Raw genomic sequence first — 22,342 nt, 5'->3', positions numbered from 1 at the left:
TATACGTAAGTAGTAAAACCTTAAAGTCACATCTTAAGTGCACAGGAAGCCAGTGCAGGTGAGCCAGTACAGGCGTAATGTGATCAAACTTTCTTGTTCTTGTCAAAAGTCTAGCAGCCGCATTTTGTACCAACTGTAATCTCTTAATGCTAGACATGGGGAGACCCGAAAATAATACGTTACAGTAGTCGAGGCGAGACGTAACAAACGCATGGATAATGATCTCAGCGTCTTTAGTGGACAGAATGGAGCGAATTTTAGCGATATTACGGAGATGAAAGAAGGCCGTTTTAGTAACGCTTTTAATGTGTGCCTCAAAGGAGAGAGTTGGGTCGAAGATAATACCCAGATTCTTTACCGTGTCGCCTTGTTTAATTGTTTGGTTGTCAAATGTTAGAGTTGTATTATTAAATAGAGTTCGGTGTCTAGCAGGACCGATAATCAGCATTTCCGTTTTTTTGGCGTTGAGTTGCAAAAAGTTAGCGGACATCCATTGTTTAATTTCATTAAGACACGCCTCCAACTGACTACAATCCGGCGTGTTGGTCAGCTTTAGGGGCATGTAGAGTTCTTCAATTTGTCATCCCCAAAGTAAGAACTGTACTGGGCAAGAAAGCATTTAGGTTTTCAGCAGCGAAGGATGGAATAACCTACAATTGAATATTCAACTTCAAACCCTTGTTACATTAAATGAGTTTAAAGCTTCTGTGAAAAGATTGCAGTCTACCTTGTCTGTATGCACATGTGTCATAAGTTTTAATGTTGTAATTGTGATGTTTTATGTGTTGTTTACTGTTTTTATTGTAACCTTGCTGATGCCCTCTAGGCCAGGTCTCCCTTGGAAAAGAGAACTTTGATCTCAATGGGATTTTACCTGGTTAAATAAAGGCTAAATAAAAATAAATAATATTGATAATCACAGCTTTTTTTATCAGTAAAACGAACAGAATTAAGGTAGGACCCCTTTTTTTGTGGAAAAATGGGCAAAAACCATCGAAACAAAACGTGTTTGCTATTTATCATGGCCTATATGTGTATTATCTGTAATTTTCAATCAATCAATCAATGTTTATTTATATAGCCCCAAATCACAAATGTCTCAAAGGACTGCACAAATCATTACGACTACAACATCCTCGGAAGAACCCACAAAAGGGCAAGGAAAACTCACACCCAGTGGGCAGGGAGAATTCACATCCAGTGGGACGCCAGTGACAATGCTGACTATGAGAAACCTTGGAGAGGACCTCAGATGTGGGCAACCCCCCCCCCCTCTAGGGGACCGAAAGCAATGGATGTCGAGCGGGTCTAACATGATACTGTGAAAGTTCAATCCATAGTGGCTCCAAGACAGCAGTGAGAGTCCCGTCCACAGGAAACCATCTCAAGCGGATCAGCAGCGTAGAGATGTCCCCAACCGATACAGGCGAGCGGTCCATCCTGGGTCCCGACGAGCGGTCCATCCTGGGTCTCGACTCTGGACAGTCAGTACTTCATCCATGGTCATCGGACCGGACCCCCTCCACAAGGGAGGGGGGGACATAGGAGAAAGAAAAGAAGCGGCAGATCAACTGGTCCAAAAAGGAGGTCTATTTAAAGGCTAGAGTATACAGATGAGTTTTAAGATGAGACATTTTGCAACTTATATGGTCAAAGTCCCTAAGAGGAGCTTGTTAAAGTACGACCCCTTATTTTCGCCCCAAAAATGGGAGATGAAAACCAAGATGACCGACTTCTTGTCCGTTTTCAGATATGGGTTCCTGAGATTTTTTTGTGCATCCCGTCATGATAGACGTCTCCTGCAATTTTTCTGTCGACACGTGAAGCTGTTTGTAGGGCGTAATAACTTTTTCCAATTTTTAAGGTGGAGGAAAGGCAGTTTTGAAATGTCATTTTCAGGACCCCAGAAATAAAAACATTTTTTACCGTACCTGACGTGCCTGCAAAAAATGTGTACTTTTTGTGTATGTTAAGGGTGTAAAAACATATACAAGAAAAAACACAGCAATTTCAATACGCCCCCTGCGGGGCTTGCTCCGTTGCTCGGGCCCTAATATTGGTATAAGAATACAATAATGCAGCATGATTATTTACAAAATATGTGTGAGCACAATTAAGTCTCACGCAGTGTGGGTGAGGTCCAGCAGAGAACAGGCAACGAGACTCAGACCAAAACTTCTCAACACTTTTATCTATTCTACGGCTAGGTACCTAATTCGGTATTTCTATAGGCATCGACTGAATTCCGTCGATACTACCGGGTATCGATTCATTTAAAATCAAACCATATCTCAATACCTTTGCTGCACGTTTCAGATTCAGCATCGGCTCAGGCACTTGTCCGGTAAACTAGTAAACTAGCACTCATAGCGGACTGCTGCTTTGTAATGTTGCAATTTTCCATGCCAACAAAGCAATTATGCTTGATAGAAAGCACTCAAATTTAGAATAAGGCTGTACTTATCAAATCGTGCAAGTCCAATTGGATTTGCAAGCGATATATGCTACTGATTAGCATTAAAAATTTAGCATGGCAATTTCAACGCTTCGTCAAACTAAGACGCACAATACAACCAAATAGCTGGTGTGTAATAAGTACAATACTTACAGTATAAACACCTTTTGTGCATAATACAATACCACATTGAACTTGATGGCAAAGACTACTCCCTGTTGCCATCTAATATCTTGGGATTTCCACTGCCTGCAAGGACTACTATAATTCTTGCAAACGAGACTGAGAAGATATAACAACTAAGCGGTACATTTGTCATTATCACGTCAATGTTAAATATATACATATTCTGTATAGAAATATAGCAATACTAAACACATTAACATTGATTAACACAAAAACAGACACAAAAGTACCAAAAATTGGTACTATTGAGTATCACAGTTCAATCAATCAATCAATCAAAGTTCAATTACATAGCCCTTAATCACAATTATCTCAAAGGGCTGCACAAACCACAACAACATCCTTGGCACAGATCCCACATCAGGGCAAGAAAAAACTCAACCCAGTGTGTACAACGAAAACCCTGGAAGGGACTGCAGATATGAGGACCCCGTAAGGAGTGGTCACCTGGGTCCCGACTTCATTTTGTGTACGTCCAGCCCGTTGGGAGGCCAGAAGGGGATCCTCTTGAATAGACACAAGTCAGCAGCACAGAGACATTGTTGAATATTGATTAAAATGTAAAAGGTGCCCATCCCTACTTCCGTCAGAGCACTTATTCCATCGATTTCTATAAACTGTAATTCTTACCATGAACTATTGGAAGTTTTGCACCTAAATAAATAACCTATGCTAATAAGGAATGTGTATTGAAGATAATCCATGAGGAAAGATAGTCAAAATATTGACAAAAATAAAGAAACCATACACTGTAAAAAAAAAAATCAGTAAAAAAACGGTCATTTACTGGCAGCTACGGCTGCCAAACGAAAACCATACAATTAAAGTGAAACATTGTAAACCAAATAATGATCAAAAACATTATGTTTACAGATTTGTACTAAATTATTAAGATCAACCACCTTTAATAAAGTGACGATGCAAACAGTTCTGCAGAAAAGTACCTTTATTCTACAGAGTTTTTCCAAATTATTCCGATCAACCAACTTTAATGACGTGACAATGTTGGCAGTTCCACAGAAAAATATCATTATTTTGCAGATTTATTCTGAACTGTTAAAATCAGGGGTCTCAGACTCAATTTCCCTGGGGGACACTGGATGCAGAAACTACCTGAAAAGTGGATTCGCCTTCTTTGAAAGGCTATCACGACTTAGCAACATACTCGCCAATCCTCCCGAGACACTTCCTGTGACCTTCACGAAGGATTGTCCCGATGTTCGCCCCTCAAGTGTTTTAGGGGAGTGTCGTGACAGCACTGCCTTCATCGTCCTCGACAACCTTTGGTCGCGTTCGCTCATTCACCATACAAACAGCGTGCAGACTGAGGCGCATGTTGTGTAAGGCTTCGTTGGACATACAATAGTGATTGCAAGACATACTTGATCAACAGCCATACAGGTCACACTGGCGGTGGCTGTACAAACAAATTTAAGACTCTTACAAATATGCGGCACACTGTGAAACCACACCAAACAAGAATGGCAAACACATTTCGGGAGAACATCCGCACTGCAACACAACATAAACACAAAAGAACAAATACCCAGAATCCCGTGCAGCGCTACTCTTCCGGGCTACCACCCCACATCACCGCCCCCCTCCGTGCGTCGGTTGAGATGGGCTGAGTTTGGTGGTTGCAGAGGTGTAGCCCGTAAGAGTAGCGCTGCACGGGATTCCGGGTATTTGTTCTTTTGTGTTTATGTTGTGTAACGGTGAAGATGTTCTCACAGAATGTGTTTGTCATTCTTGTTTGGTGTAGGTTCACGATGTGGCGCATATTTCTAACAGTGTTAAATTTGTTTGAACGGCCACCCTCAGTGTGACCTGTATGGCTGTTGGCTGTTGATCAAGTATGTCTTGCAGTCACCAAGGTGTGTCATATTACAGAGAAAAATGTTAAATTGTTAGTATGAGCATAAACCTTTATATAACAGGCTACATATATTTTTCAACTTGAATATAAAAATACACATAAATATTAAAAAAATAAGATTGACCTTAAAATTACATATAAAACGGTTAGATTGTTAGTATGGACATGGACTTTTATATAACAAGCTACATATTAAATGAAAGTTAATTACTGTAATTTTACATGAATTTGAAAGTAATTTGAGAAAACAGAAAATGATATTTATAATTAATTTGGTATTTTTCTATAAAAAAAAATAGAAATATCCATAGTTTGTCATTACTGGCATGTTACTTAAAATAACAGGCGGTTTGTTTATTCACAGATAATGTCTTCAATTCTACAGTTTTATAACCTATTTAAAAAAAATAAAAAAATTACAGTAGAAATTTAGAGTCAATTACCATAAACATAGGATTTTTTAAAAATTTTTTTACAGTGCATATAAACCTTTCCTCTCTTTTCCCAGAAAAACCTTCCCCAGAGCCTGGGCTACAGGTGTCCACTGCAGAGGAATTAAAACCCTTTGATGGAGTAACTGAAATGACTTCACCGGGCACAGGAATCACTCTAGAACCGGAGGCGGCTACCACGTCACCTGCAGTGGAGGACAGTTCACTCCAATGGGAACACAATGTCAGTGTCTTCTTCACCCAGACTCCTTGGGACGTGGATCAGCCCACGGGATCCGGTATGCTGCCAACCTTGTCTGAGGGGGAAACAATGACAACCAGTCCCCCTGGCGGAGAGACCAACCAAACACAGCTCCCTGTGGACAACAAGCAGGGTGACGCCAAAGTAGACCGTAGGTTTCACTCCAATAAGACAAAATATAATTATACAAAAATATCATTGCCCTTACTTACCTGTGTTGTTCAAGTAACTCTTAGTTTGGAAGAACATTCTAATGATGAGGCCTGAGTTAACTTTCCTAGGATACGATGCCCCCTGGTGTTTCACTAAGAACACTCAAGCTCAGCTGATTAAGCAAATCTGAACGTTTCAAAGGGTGCTTTAAAGGCCTACTGAAATGAGATTTTCTTATTTAAACGGGGATAGCAGGTCCATTCTATGTGTCATACTTGATCATTTCGCGATATTGCCATATTTTTGCTGAAAGGATTTAGTAGAGAACATCCACGATAAAGTTCGCAACTTTCGGTGCTAAGAGAAAAGCCCTGCCTCTACCGGAAGTCGCAGACGATGACGCCACATGTTTGATGGCTCCTCTCATATTCACATTGCTTAAAATGGGAGCCTCCAACATAAAGTGCTATTCCAACCGAGAAAACGACAATTTCCCCATTAATTTGAGCGAGGATGAAAGATTTGTGATTGAGGATATTGATAACAACGGACTAGAAAAAAAAATAATAATAAAGTTCGTCGCTTTTGGTACTTCCTGAAAAAGCCTCGCCTTTACCGGAAGTCGCAGACGATGACGTCGCAAGTGTGGGGGCTCCTCACATATTCACATTGTTTATAATGGGAGTGTCCAACAAAAACAGTTATTCGGACCGAGAAAACGACAATTTCCTCATTAATTTGAGCGAGGATGAAAGATTTGTGTTTGAGGATATTGATAGCGATGGACTAGAAAAAAAACAAAAAAACAAAAAACGAGTTACAAAAAAAAAACGCGATAGCATCGGGACGTATTCCGATGTTTTTAAACACATTTACTAGGATAATTCCGGGAAATCTTTTATCTTTCTATTGTGTTGCTAGTGTTTTAGTGAGTTTAATAGTACCTGATAGTCGGAGGGGTGTGTCCACGGGTGTCTTGACGCTAATGTGTAACGGGAGTCGACGGCAGCTGTACGGACGACACAAGCTCAGCTGATATCCGGTAAGTGGCGACTTTTTAACCACAATTTTCTCACCAAAACCTGCTGGTTGACATTTGGTCGGGATCCATGCTCGCTTGACCGCGCTCTGATCCATAGGAAAGGTTCAGCTCCGGGAATTTTAAACAAGGAATCACCGTGTGTTTGTGTGGCTAAAGGCTAAAGCTTCCCAACTCCGTCTTTCTACTGTGACTTCTCCAATATTAATTGAACAAATTGCAAAAGATTCAGCAACACAGATCTCCAAAATACTGTGTAATTATGCTGTTAAAGCAGACGACTTTTACCTGTGTGTGTGTGCAGCGCTCATACTTCCTAAAAACCTGTGACGTCCTGCGTACACGTCATCATTACACGATGTTTCCAAGACAAAACTCCTGGGAAATTTAAAATTGTAATTTAGTAAACTAAAGCGGCCGTATTGGCATGTGTTGCAATGTTAATATTTCATCATTGATATATAAACTATCAGACTGTGTGGTGGGTAGTAGTGGCTTTCAGTAGGCCTTTAAAGATCAAACTTTAACAAAGACTCATACCAGACTAAACATAGGTTTAGTTTTTTATACTTTACCAACAATTACTGTAGCTATTTTTTCTGCAATTCAAACCCACTTTACATTCAATCAATCATCAATCAATGTTTACTTATATAGCCCTAAATCACTAGTGTCTCAAAGGGCTGCACAAACCACTACGACATCCCCGGTAGGCCCACATAAGGGCAAGGAAAACTCACACCCAGTGGGACATCGGTGACAATAATGACTATGAGAACCTTAGAGAGGAGGAAAGCAATGGATGTCGAGCGGGTCTAACATGATACTGTGAAAGTTCAATCCATAATGGATCCAACACAGTCGCGAGAGTCCAGTCCAATGCGGATCCAACACAGCAGCGAGAGTCCCGTTCACAGCGGAGCCAGCAGGAAACTATCCCAAGCGGAGGCGGATCAGCAGCGCAGAGATGTCCCCAGCCGATACACAGGCAAGCAGTACATGGCCACCGGATCGGACCGGACCCCCTCCACAAGGGAGAGTGGGACATAGAAGAAAAAGAAAAGAAACGGCAGATCAACTGGTCTAAAAAGGGAGTCTATTTAAAGGCTAGAGTATACAAATGAGTTTTAAGGTGAGACTTAAATGCTTCTACTGAGGTGGCATCTCGAACTGTTACCGGGAGGGCATTCCAGAGTACTGGAGCCCGAACGGAAAACGCTCTACAGCCCGCAGACTTTTTTTGGGCTTTGGGAATCACTAACAAGCCGGAGTCCTTTGAACGCAGATTTCTTGCCGGGACATATGGTACAATACAATCGGCAAGATAGGATGGAGCTAGACCGTGTAGTATTTTATACGTAAGTAGTAAAACCTTAAAGTCACATCTTAAGTACACAGGAAGCCAGTGCAGGTGAGCCAGTACAGGTATATATGTATGTATATATGTATATAAAGGTATATACAGTATAGGTATATATGTATGTATATATGTATATAAAGGTATATACAGTATAGGTATATATGTATGTATATATGTATATAAAGGTATATACAGTACAGGCGTAATGTGATCAAACTTTCTTGTTCTTGTCAAAAGTCTAGCAGCCGCATTTTGTACCAACTGTAATCTTTTAATGCCAGACATGGGGAGACCCGAAAATAATACGTTACAGTAGTCGAGGCGAGACGTAACAAACGCATGGATAATGATCTCAGCGTCTTTAGTGGACAGAATGGAGCGAATTTTAGCGATATTACGGAGATGAAAGAAGGCCGTTTTAGTAACGCTTTTAATGCTTAATAAGGCTTACTTTTTGCTTTTTTTTTTTTATACACCATACACCTGCACATTTTTTGGAAACTAATTTGAAACTCCATTTGAAATAGAACCCGCACTGAAGGTTTGTGTGTATTCTAACGTGCAAACTCGATAGCGCACGCAAAGCTGATCTACCAAACGAGTGTGCGGAGGATTGCTTCCCTAAAATGAGTAAACTTAAGAGCACAATACATTTAGCTGTCTTCGTGTAAATGCAGAATATTAGAATGCTCACAATACTGAGAGAAGGAGATGAAAATATGATCATTTAGCACTCACAGTGTGATTTATCAAGGCTGAAACTGTTTTGCTTTTACAAACCCCGTTTCCATATGAGTTGGGAAATTGTGTTAGATGTAAAAATAAACGGAATTCAATGATCTGCAAATCCTTTTCAACCCATATTCAGTTGAATATGCTACAAAGACAACATATATGATGTTCAAACTGACAAACTGAGTATTGAGTATATCTAAAAAGTGAGTGCAAACCTCCGCAATCATGCACCGAGGCAGTGAGAAAGGAGGCAATCGTGCTGCAAACACAGATGACAGAGAGAAAAAATATTTCATCCTACGTGTGCCTGCGAACACATTTGAACTGTCAGAAATGAAAATAGACCCACAGTATTATCTATTCAGCAATATTATTTTATAATGTTATCGCTGTTGGATTACTTAAAGGCTGATCAAAAGAAATTCAATTGATTTGTTTTGGTGCGAACAGAATGGTGTAACAGGGTTTAGTGTATATGCCCCACATTACGGAGCTCCTGTGTTCGATTCCGGGGCTCAGTGTTTTTTTGTGTGGTGTTTGCATGTTCTTCCCGTGACTGTGTGGGTTCCCTCCGGGTACTCCGGCTTCCTCCCACCTCCAAAAACATGCACCTGGGGATAGGTTGATTGGCAACAATAAATTAGCCCTAGTGTGTGAATGTGAGTGTGAATGTTGTCTGTCTAACTTTGTTGGCCCTATGATGAGGTGGCGACTTGTCCAGGGTGTACACTGCCTTCCGCCCGATTAGCTGAGATAGGCTTCAGCACCCCGCGCGACCCCGAAAGAGACCAGCGGTAGAAAAATGGATGGGTGGATGGATAGTTTTGGTGTCTGGTAGCGTTGTAATTTTTTTCATACATATTAATATATCTACCCCACCTTCCGCCCAATTGTAGCTGAGATAGGCTCCAGCTCCCCCCGCGACCCCGAAGGGAATAGGCAGTAGAAAATGGATGGATGGATGAATATATCTCTTCCATTTTCACCATCAAAATACCGCAGCGCCTCTCAAAGCGAGCTAGAAGTAGGTTCGATGGCCGAGCCTCAACATAGCCTAGAAAAGAGGTTGTATATTATGTTTGTGTGCTACATGTCAACAACATGACAAAACGGCAGAGGTTGGGCTTTAGAATGCCCTAAATGTGGAGTTAAATGAGTCTTTTTATTGGTGAAAGCCTGTATACACCCCAAATCTTTATTTAAATAGGGCGGTCTGCACGGCCATTGCCCTTGTTACACACCCACTAATAGTACACACCATTTTATAGTTTGCACATACCGTTTAGCATGGAGGATGCAAATTCCATTTTTATATACTGTTCACTAGTGCAGTTATTTTCAACCTTTTTTGAGCCAAGGCATATTTTTTTAATTGAAAAAATCATGAGGCACACCACAAGCCGATACTGACAATAAAAAGTCTTTCTCCCAATTGTTGGATATGAATTTAAACCGTAATCAACCATGCATCACTCTTGCTCTTGTCTGAAAGTAGGTGTACCTGTCACACCACGCTCTGACTTATTTGGAGGTTTTTGGTGTTTTCTTGTGCGCAGTGTTTTAGTCCTTGTCTTGCACGCCTATTTTGGTGTTTTTTCCTGTTTTGTTGGTATTTTCCTGTCTTCCTTGAATGCTATTTCCCGCACCTCCTTTGTTTTCGCAATCAAGCCTATTTAAGTTGTGCGGACGCTATCTTTCTTTGGGGGGACATTGTTGATTGTCATGTCATGTACTGATGTACTTTGTGGATGTTGTCTCTGCTCCACACACAGTAAGTCTTTGCTGTTGTCCAGCATTTTGGGTTTTGTATACTTTGCAGCCACTTTAGTTTTTATTTTGTTTTGCACAGCTATGCCTAAGCTTCAATGCCTTTTCTTAGCGGCACTAGCCTTTTGTTTATTTTTAGTTTAAGCATAAGATACCTTATCTGAAGCTTCCCACTGTCGTCTGCATATTGTGATCATGACACGACGTGTTCCCGACATCTATGAATCAATTAGCTACCTGCTGCCACCTACTGATATGGAAGAGTATTACATGGTTACGCTGCCGAGCTCTAGACAGCACAGACACTCAACAACGGCACATTATTAACGGATTATAATTACTTGTGTGCGAAAAATATTTTTGACCCAATTAGGTGAAATTACATAATCTACTAAAGCACACCAGACTGTATTTCACGGCACAGCGGTTGAAAAACACTGCATTAGTGCATACAAAAATGACAATTCTTAAAAAAAAAATTTTAATCTAGAAATAGTTTCTCAATTTGAAAACAATGTAAAAAAAAACCCTTTTGTGTCTTGTCCCACCTAATTTGTCTGCTGTCTTATTGCAGCTCCACAACAACCCCCTAACGGCAAGAAAAGGATGAATGACGTTCCACAGACCGATCATCGGGAGGGCAATGAATCAGGGAGTGAGTAGCCATGATGTGTCACCGACACTCAAACTGTGGATAAAATCAGCCAGTGGTCGTGATTTTTCATCGAACTTTTTGTCTCCCTGCAGACTGGCTGGTCATCCTCTGCGTTATTGTGGCAGTAGCTGCTATCTTCTTTGTGTGTGTGGCTGTTGCTAAAAGGAAGAGGTATTCACATACAATTCTTTATATTCCAGAAAATGGTTCTAAAAAATTAACAGGGTAAAAAAAAAAAAAGAAAAAAAAAACTAGGTTGCCAGATGCAGCGATGTTCTATATCTCCTGCCGCAGTGAAGCCCGTTTAAAACTACAGCACCACTTTGGCATTCATTAAAAAAGTAAACAAAACACAATTAATGGGCAAAAACTATGAATTATATATATATATATATATATATATATATATATATATATATATATATATATATATATATATATATACATATATATATATATATATATATATATATATATATATATATATATATATGATGACCCTATGAAAAGGGTCCAGCTACAATACACTCATATAGATAGTATGTTTGTTTTAAAAATATTTCCATAAATCTGTTATGGTGACGGCGTTTGAAGTGACGCTAAATTAGCAATTATCTCATTAGCTTTTGAATCGAGGCAGCCGTGATGCTGCTTAAACGAACAAAGACTATTGCAAAGTGGGTTTGAGTGTTTATGCTAGCATTAACCCACACCGGAACTTACATCTCAGCCGCTTTAACCGATCAAACACGTAAATCAGATCATGCAAGCAAGTTTGACAAGTTGATTAAACGCAAAAAATAATCGCCGAATCGTCAACTACTAAAAAGATCGTTAGTTGCAACCCTGGTTTTTTGAGACAAGGTAGATCACCTGAGGGCCCCGGGGCCAAATCTGGTCCGGCTCATTATTTTATTTGGAAAGCCTGGAAAGAATATCCCCTAATAAGATGCTTAATCTTTTCTTACTAAATATATTTGTTCTTTCCCTTTTGCCATTAAAAATCATATACTGCATGCAATTGCATATCTTTTCAAATTAAATATTATCAAAATCAAAATATTATATTATCATGTATTCCAAAAATGTGTTTTTGTTAAAATAAAGATAAATACTGTACCTAAATATCTGCTTAAATTATGATTTCAAAACAAATCATCAATAAAATTGTAAACTGTAAAATTGGCCATAGATTTTACGGTTAAATTGCGCTTTTTTACCGTAAAATCAACTATTGGTATAATTTTTCTATGTGCAGTAGGACACTAAAACATTTAAAACAAACAAAAAAAAACCCCAATAAAACAAAGATATTTTACGGTAAAAAACCCAAAGCATTAAGACAACAAGATTTTACCGTAAAAAAAAACAAAAACTGGCAGCTCTATTGCTTTAATTTTACTTATAAAAACAGGGGTATTGTTTTCCCATTCCATTCCATTTATTACATTTTCTTATATGCTGTAAAAAAAAAACAACTGCTTTTACTGTAAAATTCTGGTGACTGAGCTGCCAGTTTTTAAAGTAAAATGTACTTGTTTTTTTTCGCAGCTTATATAAATAAACATATATTGGTTAATGTATTTTATATATATATATATATATATATATATATATGTATATATACATGTATATATACATGTATATTCATACGTTAGGTCATGAAAAAACACAGAGGCTATTTAATCCCTACAAGCCTGTTTCGCAGGTTTCCCTGTTCTTCAGGGGATTTGAAGGGAAATGTATGTGCGTCTCGTCATGATAGACGTTTCCTGCAATTTTTGTGTCGACATGTGAAACTGAAAGGAGGGGCTGATTTCTTTCAATTTTCAAGGTGGCAGAGAGACAGTTTTGAAATGTCAGTTTTAGGGACCCCCCCAATTTTTATTTTTTTTGCCTTACCCGACGCGCCTGCAAAATATGGGGATTTTTTTGTGCATGTTAAGGGTGTGTAAACGTATACAAGAAAAAACACAGCAATTTCTGAGGATTTCAGGGGAAAAATCCCCTGAAGAGCAGAGAAACCTGTGAAACAGGCTTGTCGGGATGAAATAGCTTGTGTGTTTTTTCCTGACCTAACGTATATTCCGTTCTACCCGGGCGGTTTAGCTTGGTTGGTAGAGTGGCCGTGCCGGCAACTTGAGGGTTGCAGGTTCGATTCCGGCTTCCGCCATCCTAGTCACTGCCGTTGTGTCCTTGGGCAAGACACTTTACCCACTTGCTCCCAGTGCCACCCACACTGGTTTGAATGTAACTTAGATATTGGGTTTCACTATGTAAAGCGCTTTGAGACACTAGAGAAAAAGCGCTATATAAATATAATTCACTTCACTTCACTACCCCCGTATTGAGCACTGCATAACAGAAACCTGGACCATGTATATTCGTATCACTCATTGTTGAAATCGGCCCTCTGAGGGCATCCATAACTGCGATGTGGCCCTCAATGAAAACGAAGTTTGACACCCCTGAGGTAGATAATGCAACACGTGCGTGTGCTTTTCGCAGCTGGTGTGGCAAGAAGCAAACCCTGACGATTACCTCCAAAGAGAGCGAGGGGAACGGAGCAGCGGGAGTCGTAGCATCCAACTCCCAGGCCCAGGAGAGGGAGCAGGAAATGGTGACCCTCATGAGCAAGGAGAAGATCCAGGAGAACGGCAACACAGAGGAGTTCACCGCCATCACGCTAGAGGAGACGGCTGATAAAGAGGTGTGATGTCGGGCGGTTAAATGGCGTTCTTAATTGCTTTGGTGGTCAGCACTGGATGGACACTCGGCGGGTGTTAGCACATAGATATGTGTCATGTAGAATCTTAGCGATGGCATATTGTTTCTCATAATAGTGAGGGTAGGCGGGGGGGATGGGAAACATGCGTAACTTGGGTGGGAGTGTGTTTGTGTGCCACTTTTTGTGTACATGTAATGTTTGTTTTCCACAAAAAGATTGTTTGCTTTTTTGTTTTATATAAGGAAGTGAACCAATCAGCCGAAATGTGAGAAAACCCAAACTACGACAATGGAATTGAATGAAAAATCCTGTGTCATATCAAATATGAGCAAAACAATCAATAACATATTCTGTATTTGTCCTGACATTTCCTCTAGACCAGGGGTGTCAAACGTACGGCCCGCGAACAGGTTTTATCCGGCCAGCGGGATGAGTTTGCTCAGTATTTAAACTGAGTCTGAATTTTTGAATGAAAGAAACCGTTGTTTTAAATTTGTCCACTAGATGTCGCAATAGCAATTCTTTGTATCTTTGTAGATCAGGGGTAGGGAACCTATGGCTCTAGATCAGGGGTAGGGAACCTATGGCTCTAGAGCAGGGGTAGGGAACCTATGGCTCTAGAGCAGGGGTCGGGAACCTTTTTGGCTGAGAGAGCCATGAAAGCCAAGTATTTCAAAATGTATTTCCGTGAGAGCCATATAATGTTTTTTAAAACTGAATACAACTAAATCCGTGCATTTTTAAGTAAGACCAACATTTTTAGAGTATAATAAGTCTCTTATTCTTTTTAATAACATTTTTATTCTGAAGCTAACCAATAATAAATAAAATGTCATATCTGTTGATCATGTTTTTGTTTGGCCATGTGCTGTTTGTCCTTTGGACTCTTTAAGTTCCTGTTTTTTTTTCCACTCCCTTGTCTGGTTTCCTTGGTTACTCATTTTGTCCACCTGTCTCTGGTGGACAAAACGCCCGCTCACCTGTTTCCCGAGCACTAATCAGAGGCAGTATTTAAGCTCGTCTTTGCCAGTCAGTCGCCCTGTGCTGACTTGTTTCATGCCTTGCCATAGTTTTGTGCTTCATGCCATGCCAAGTTAGTTTTGTTTTATTTACGTTCGTAGTCTGTTTATGCGTTAGCCTTGTTCTTTAGCCCAAGTTGTGCCTCTGCTGTGAGCGATTTTTGTTTGTATATTTTTTTAGTTAAAATTAAATAATTTTTTTACCTAAATGCCATGTCCCGAGTAGTCCGTCTGCCTTCCTGGGAGAACGACCCCCCCCCCCCATCGTGACATAAAATAGTTCTTACCATTAATGCGACTTCTTGAACAGGTGCGGTAGAAAACGGATGAATGGATATAAATGCATGAGAATGTTATATGTTTTGCACATTATTTTTAGCACTGTGATTACCAGCGAAATTATTCATAATTATCGCGTTAAGCAATGTCAGCTAAGTTTTATCTGAGAGCCAGATGCAGTCATCAAAAGAGCCACATCTGGCTCTAGAGCCACAGGTTCCCTACCCCTGCTCTAGAGCCAGATGTGGCTCTTTTAATGACTGCATCTGGCTCTCAGATAAATCTTAGTTGACATTGCTAAACACGATAAGTGATTATTAATTCCGCCGGTAATCACAGTGTCAAAAATAACGTTCAAAATATAAAAGATTCTTATGCTTTTATATCCATTCATCTGGTTCTACCGCACCTGTTCAAGAAGTCGCATTAATGGTAAAAAGTATTTTATTTATTGTTGGTTAGCTTCAGAATAACAATGTTATTAAAAAGGATAAGAGACTTATTATACTCTAAAAATGTTGGACTTACTTAAAAATGCATGCATTTAGTTCTTCATCATCATCATCATTATCATCATTTATATTTATTCCTTTCATAAAAATGCATATATAAAAGCCACGTACAATTGACACTTTCATCGTTTTTTTGTTTCTTATACATTTCCATGACCAGAAAGGAGCAGATGGAAGAATAATATTCTTATATTTATCTGCCTTCCTTTTTAACACAAATTATTTTAGATGACTTCATAACTGTTCCCTCCACCAACACCCGAACTCCAACATATTTTCCAATTTTCCTTTAAGCATTTTCACAATGACACCATCTATCCATCCATCCATCCATTTTCTACCGCTTAGTCCCTTTCATGACACATCCAATCTAAATCAAAATTCATTTTGATATAATTCCATCCATTTTCTACCGCTTATTCCCTTTTGGGGTCGCGGGGGGCGCTGGCGCCTATCTCAGCTACAATCGGGCGGAAGGCGGGGTACACCCTGGACAAGTCGCCACCTCATCGCAGGGCCAACACAGATAGACAGACAACATTCACACTCACATTCACACACTAGGGACCATTTAGTGTTGCCAATCAACCTATCCCCAGGTGATATAATTCCAGTTTTCTATTTTTATAACTATTTTTAAAAACAAAGATATTCTTACAGCTTTTGAAGTCTTTGTTTAGAGAATTCCACGCTTTCACACCAACAACAGACAAGCACGTTTGTTTTAAATTTGTTGGCACTCTTGGATGTTTAAAGTCATGCGGCCTTCTGTGGTTCTCATCTGCAGATGTGAACACATAACTTTTGTATGTCCTTCGGAAGAATTTTATTTCTCGCTTTGAACATCATTAATAGGGTACTAAATTCTACAACGTATTTTAGTTTTAGTAATCCTGACCTAATGAAGAGTGGTTTTGTGTGGTCTCTATATCCTACTTTAAAAATGATACGAATTGCTATTTTCTGTGAAATAAAGGCATTATGTTGCTACGATATGTATTTCCCAATATTTCTGCAGAATAATTGAAATAAGATAGAATAATAGTTGTATTCAGTCTTCAAAAAAATATTATATGCCTCTCACGGAAATACTTTTTAAAATATTTGGCTTGTATGGCTCTCTCAGCTAAAAAGGTTCCCGACCCCTGTTGTAGATGATACTACATATGTAAAAAAAAAAAAAAAAAGCATGAGTTAGTGCACCAGTCGAGGAAAATGAGCAAACTACATAAATAACATTCTCTAATTAGATTTTGATATTATTTTTCTATCTTGACCGATTGAAAATGAACACCAATGAGTTGACTGATGAACATTATCACATAATGTATTCAGTAAGTATAAATAACAACAAATAAAGATGGAATACTATTACCGCAACATGTAAGTGTTAAAAAAAAAAGCCACAACAATATGATTTGTACATTTTAAAAATGTGATTGTTCTATTTCGAAACAAAGAAAACAATCTGAAGTTGTCTTTATTGTTAAGTTATCGTGCCGTGATTTTACCAGTCCGACCCACCTGGGAGTAGATTTTCCTCCATGTGGCCCCCAATCTAAAATGAGTTTGGCATCCCTGGTCTAGACTATATTATTGTTTTTTTTTTTTTAAGACAGCTGGGCATGTGCCACCATTTTAATTTATGCCTGTGTATATAATATTGGGAGCAGTTTTATTTTGAAATGCCCATGCTGTCATATAATAAAATGATGTGCCGTTTTCTGTTTACTTGTTTTTTGACTGTGGATATAAAATATGAGGGGAAATGTTGTCGTCAAGATTCCATGCATCTTTCACTTTTTTGCTTTAAAAATGGAATGTTAACTAAACTTAGCACCTGACATTCACTCACATTTTAAACTCCCCGTTTTTATTACTAACTCAATGGTTAAATATCTGACATTCAATGCAGTGAATTTCTGTTTGATTCAAGTACACAAATGTTGTATTTCCTGTATTTAGAAGGCCATGCTTTGGTGTGGACAAGCTTTATTCAAATCCAATAAATGTTCAAGATTTGTTCAGTGAGACATTTTGAAATAAAACACGCCCTACAGTGTCATTACAAAAGGGAGAGTGTGGTGTTTTTTGTGTTCTCCCTGTCTTCTCTATTTTTCAGTTTCTTTCTTCAGTCTAATTGTCCCCAACGAGCCACACCTGCTACTTATCACTCTTCCGGTAGCATATAAGCTCATCACCGCCAGCTGGTCCCTGCCGGTTATTGTTTCCTGAACCCCGCACTGACATGTGCTACTCTGCTTCTGCTGCCCTGGTATGTTGCCTTCGCATATTCTTGTTAACCTTGACCTCGTTGTGTTTTGTTTTCTAGTCACCTTGTTTTAAGAAGACTCTTTTTACTGCGCTTAGCGTATCCTGGTCATTTCTCCGCCGATCACTGAAAGATACTACTTTTGTTAAATTGTCATGGTGTGCACTTTTGCCCCATCACGCTTTGTTACCATTTTCCATTTTCTACTGCTTATTCCCTTTCGGGGTTGCGGGGGGCGCTGGCGCCTATCTCAGCTACAATCGGCGGGAGGCGGGGTACACCCTGGACAAGTCGCCACCTCATCGCAGGGCCAACACAGATAGAGAGACAACATTCACACTCACATTCACACACTAGGGACCATTTAGTGTTGCCAATCAACCTATCCCCAGGTGCATGTCTTTGGAAGTGGGAGGAAGCCGGAGTACCCGGAGGGAACCCACGCATTCACGGGGAGAACATGCAAACTCCACACAGAAAGATCCCGAGCCTGGATTTGAACGCAGGACTGCATGTACTTCGTATTGTGAGGCAGACGCACTAACCCCTCTCCCACCGTGAAGCCGCTTTGTTACCATTTTGGACTAATTAAATATTTTCATTTCTTATGCGCCGACCTTGCCTTCATTCTCTGCATCCCGGGGTCCGCCCTTGAACATTGCCTAACAAAATAACCGGCCAGACTAATGGACCCCGCAGAGACGGACCCAGCAAGACCGGCATTACAACAACAGGCAAATCGTCCGGGTCAACAAGAAGAACAGTTTGGTATACTTGGGGCGTGCAACAACGCCATGGCAGAACGCCAAGAAACCCGCCTCGACGCATTGGAGAGACAACTAAGTAGAGTATTCACCGCACTGCAGGCCATGTCTCCTCCCGCGGCCGTCCCAGCAGTCCCGTAGTTACCGCCACTTCCAGAAGACACTCCTTTGCCTAGCGACACTCCTCCAGTCCCTTGAGTCCTCCAGAGGTGACTCCTCCTCCTCCCAGGCTTATCGATGGATACCAGGCGTTCACGGTCAAGGCCACTCTCGACGTGAGGAGAAGGGGCAGGGGTTTCCAGTATCTGGTCGACTGGGAGGGTTACAGCCCCGAGGACCGATCTTGGGTCCTGCGGTCTCTTATCCTTGACCCTTCCCTCTTAACTGCTTTTTTTGATCGTTTTCCCGAGAAACAGGTAAGCCGCCTGGTGGCGTCCATTAAGGGTAGGGTACTGTGGTGTTTTTTTGTGTTCTCCCTGTCTTCTCTATTTTTCAGTTTTTTTTCCTCAGTCTAATTGTCCCCAACGAGGCACACCTGCTACTTATCACTTCCCGGTTGCATATAAGCTTGTCACCGCCAGCTGGTCCCTGCCGGTTATTGTTTCCTGAACCCCGCACTGAATTGTGCTGCCCTGGTATGTTGCCTTCGCATATTCTTGTTAACCTTGAACTCATTGTGTTTTGTTTCCTAGCCACCTTGTTTTAAGAGGACTGTTTTTGCTGCGCTTAGCGCCTCCTGGCCATTTCTCCGCCGGCCACTGAAAGATACTACTTTTGTTAAATTGTCATGGTGTGCACTTTTGCCCCATCACGCTTTGTTACCATTTTGGACTAATTAAATATTTTCATTTTTTGTGCGCCTACCTTGCCTTCATTCTCTGCATCCCGGGGTCCACCCTTGAACATTGCCTAACAGGAGAGACTGTACTCGAAAAGAGGAAGTGAGGTTGCCATGGAGAAGTGATGCCACAGCATGCCATGCAGTACAGGAAATGGAGAAGAAAAGAAATGTTAATGCACGACTCGGGTAAAGTTTGAGAGAGAGATGCAAGTTTGGACACACAACAACAAATCAGTTACATTGTCGAGGGGCTGAAATAATTTTACACATTTTAGATTTCCGCTTGTTAAAAGTACAACACTGGGTTTGGTAAAAAAAAACAAAAAAACAATATTTTGATTTTTAAGGAATAATAAAGTGAAATGACTTATATTTGTATATTTATACTTTTAATAGTTGTTTCTAAGCACTTTACATTGAGAAACCCATATATTGAAGCTATATATTAACACCAGGGTTTATGATGGGTGCCTTGCCCAAGGACACAATGGTAGTGACGAGAATGGCAGAAGTTTCTGAACTACCAGCTGTGCCACTCCGCCTCAACTATAACTTGTATAGATAGTCACTTACTTCAAGATTGTACTTCACCGTGTCCCGGAAACTGCATCCCTCACATAACTGGTCTCCAGTTTTAAATACTACAAGCTTTATATTGGAAAAAAAATTGTTGCTTATTTTTTTAAGAAATATTTATAGTTTTTAATTTTCATTAGTTGTACTGTTATACATTTTACAGTTTAAAAACACAAGACACATGGGTTGTGTCTAGATGAATATGCTGCTACATATTTTGCTGATATTTCAAAAATATTTGTACTTTTATTAATATACATTGTACTGTATCAAAAACACATGCCACCTATATGTTGTCAAGCAAATATACTAAGTCTTATTTTTGGAAATAAATGTTTAGAATAGAAACATGTACATTTAAATGTTCAATTGCATAAATAATTTGGTTTTACAATTTTCAATAACTTTATTAATAGTCTCAAAAACACATGGCACATACATTGTGTCGAGTTGAATATACTACGAATATTTAGCTGATATCGCAGAAATATTTGTAGTATTTAATGTTCAATAACTTTACTAACATACATTATATCCTCTCAAAAACACATGGCACATACATTGTGACTAGTTAAATATACTGCAACTATTATTTTGTAATTGTTTTTTTTTCTGTTCAATACATTTTTTTTTGTATTTTTTAAGCTTTATTAGCTTTACTAATATACAATGTATTCGTCTCAAAAACACACGACACATAGATGTTGTCAAATATACTACATGTTTCTTTTTTGGGAAAAAACAATTTTGCAGATTTTCAGACTAATTTGTAGTTTTTCATTTTTTTAGCCTTAATGATACACATTTTATCATCCCCTTGTCCGCCCAAATGCAGCTGTTGTAGGCTCCAGCCAACCCCCCCCCCCCCCCCCCCCTTTACTGACAGGGACAAATAGTAAAAAATGGATTGATGGATGTTGTCATCCCAAAATAATAAATAAATGGTGTTTAGTTGAATTTACTACTAGTCTTATTTTGAAAAAACAAAACAAAACATATATTGCAAATTATACAGAAATTAATTTTTTTTTAATTGTCAGTAGCTTTATTATTATGCCTTTTATTGTCCCAAAAACACACTCACGTACATTGTGTCCAGTTGAATATGACTATGTTGCTTATTTTTCAGAAATTTTTTAGTATTTCAGTTTCTATATCTTTATTAACATACATATATCGTGTCCAAAATATGACACAGGGTTGTGTCTTGTTGAAGAAATTACAAGTCTTCTTTCTGAGTAAAAAACAGTTGCTGATTATTCCGAAATATTTGTTTTTAGTTTACCGTATTTTCAGGACCATAGGGCGCACCACATTAAAGGGGTCATATTATGATTTTTTTATTTTTTAAATCGAAAACACTTTCTTGTGGTCTACATAACATGCAATGGTGGTTCTTTGGTCAAAATGTAGCATAGATTATGTTTTACAGACCATCTTCAAGTCGGTTTCTGACAGTCGCTTCAGGATGCGCCGGTTTGTGGGCAGTCTTATTTACGTGTCTCACCTTCATCAGCGTCTTCTCCCCGTCATCTTTGTTGTAGCGGTGTAGCGTGCAAGGACGGGAGTGGAAGTAGTGTCAAAAGATGGAGATAACCGTTTTATTGATATGCAGACTTTACTGAAATCAACAACGGAGCAGCATCTCCTCATCCGTGGCTCACTAGTTCAACAACGCCGGAAATATGTCCCATGAAAAACTGTCCGACCGGAAGTCTCTAGTAACTAAATTTCAGTGGCTGAATTGTCTCATAACAAGAAGATGAAGAGAAAGACGAAGCTTATCAACTACGGCATTGGCAGGGACTACAGTGTCGGACGTGCACAAATTTTCAGGACTTATGCAGATCTAAAATACAGATCACCAGGTACCAGAAGGTAAGAAAAGTTGGTTTTGCATAATATTGTGAAACAATACGCCAGATATTATGTCTGCTTATTGGTGCCATTTTGCGGTCCTTATACACACACCATAGTAATACTTGTATTTCTGACTATGGTAGCCGTAATGGGCCGACAATCCGTCAAGCGGTGCGGCTTTAAAGTCGTAGTAAAATATTTTGACAGATTTTTGAGTGCCGTGTGTAATGTTCTTTATTTTCAATGGAACATTTAAAGTTTTAGTGTCGTTCAGTGGCGTCATATTGCAGTCTGCACGTATCTCTTATTTGTGACTACCATCTACTGGTCACACTTGTCATTACACCATGTACCAAACTAAATTGCTTCGAGGTCAGTAAGCACAACCAGAATTATTCCGTACATTAAGTCACACAATCGATTTTTGACAAAATGAAAGGATTTCAAGTGCCCCTTTTAGTCCAAAAGCTACGGTACTTAGTTTGATTAATGTACATTTTATTTGTTTCAAAAACACACATTACATAGAGGTAATTGTGTTTAATTGAATATTGTGGAGAGGCGGAGCTGAC

At 39.5% G+C, this 22,342-nt stretch overlaps 1 protein-coding gene across 1 annotated transcript in view; it reads left to right on the top strand.

The window, feature by feature from the left end:
- LOC133563483 (CD44 antigen-like) overlaps positions 1–14,248 on the top strand; it is a 44,077-nt gene extending 29,829 nt beyond the window's left edge. The window contains exons 5-8 of the mRNA XM_061917640.1: positions 5,026–5,361; positions 10,839–10,919; positions 11,012–11,090; positions 13,428–14,248. Of these exons, the coding sequence (XP_061773624.1) occupies positions 5,026–5,361; positions 10,839–10,919; positions 11,012–11,090; positions 13,428–13,635 (704 nt within the window). The 3' untranslated portion in view covers positions 13,636–14,248. The remainder of the gene's footprint in view (positions 1–5,025; positions 5,362–10,838; positions 10,920–11,011; positions 11,091–13,427) is intronic.
- Positions 14,249–22,342: the final 8,094 nt, after the last annotated feature.

The sequence above is a fragment of the Nerophis ophidion genome, linkage group LG12, assembly GCF_033978795.1.
Source record: "Nerophis ophidion isolate RoL-2023_Sa linkage group LG12, RoL_Noph_v1.0, whole genome shotgun sequence".
Taxonomy (NCBI): Eukaryota; Metazoa; Chordata; class Actinopteri; order Syngnathiformes; family Syngnathidae; genus Nerophis; species Nerophis ophidion.
Note: the sequence above shows the minus strand (reverse complement) of the source record. Positions and strands in the feature narration are given on the sequence as shown.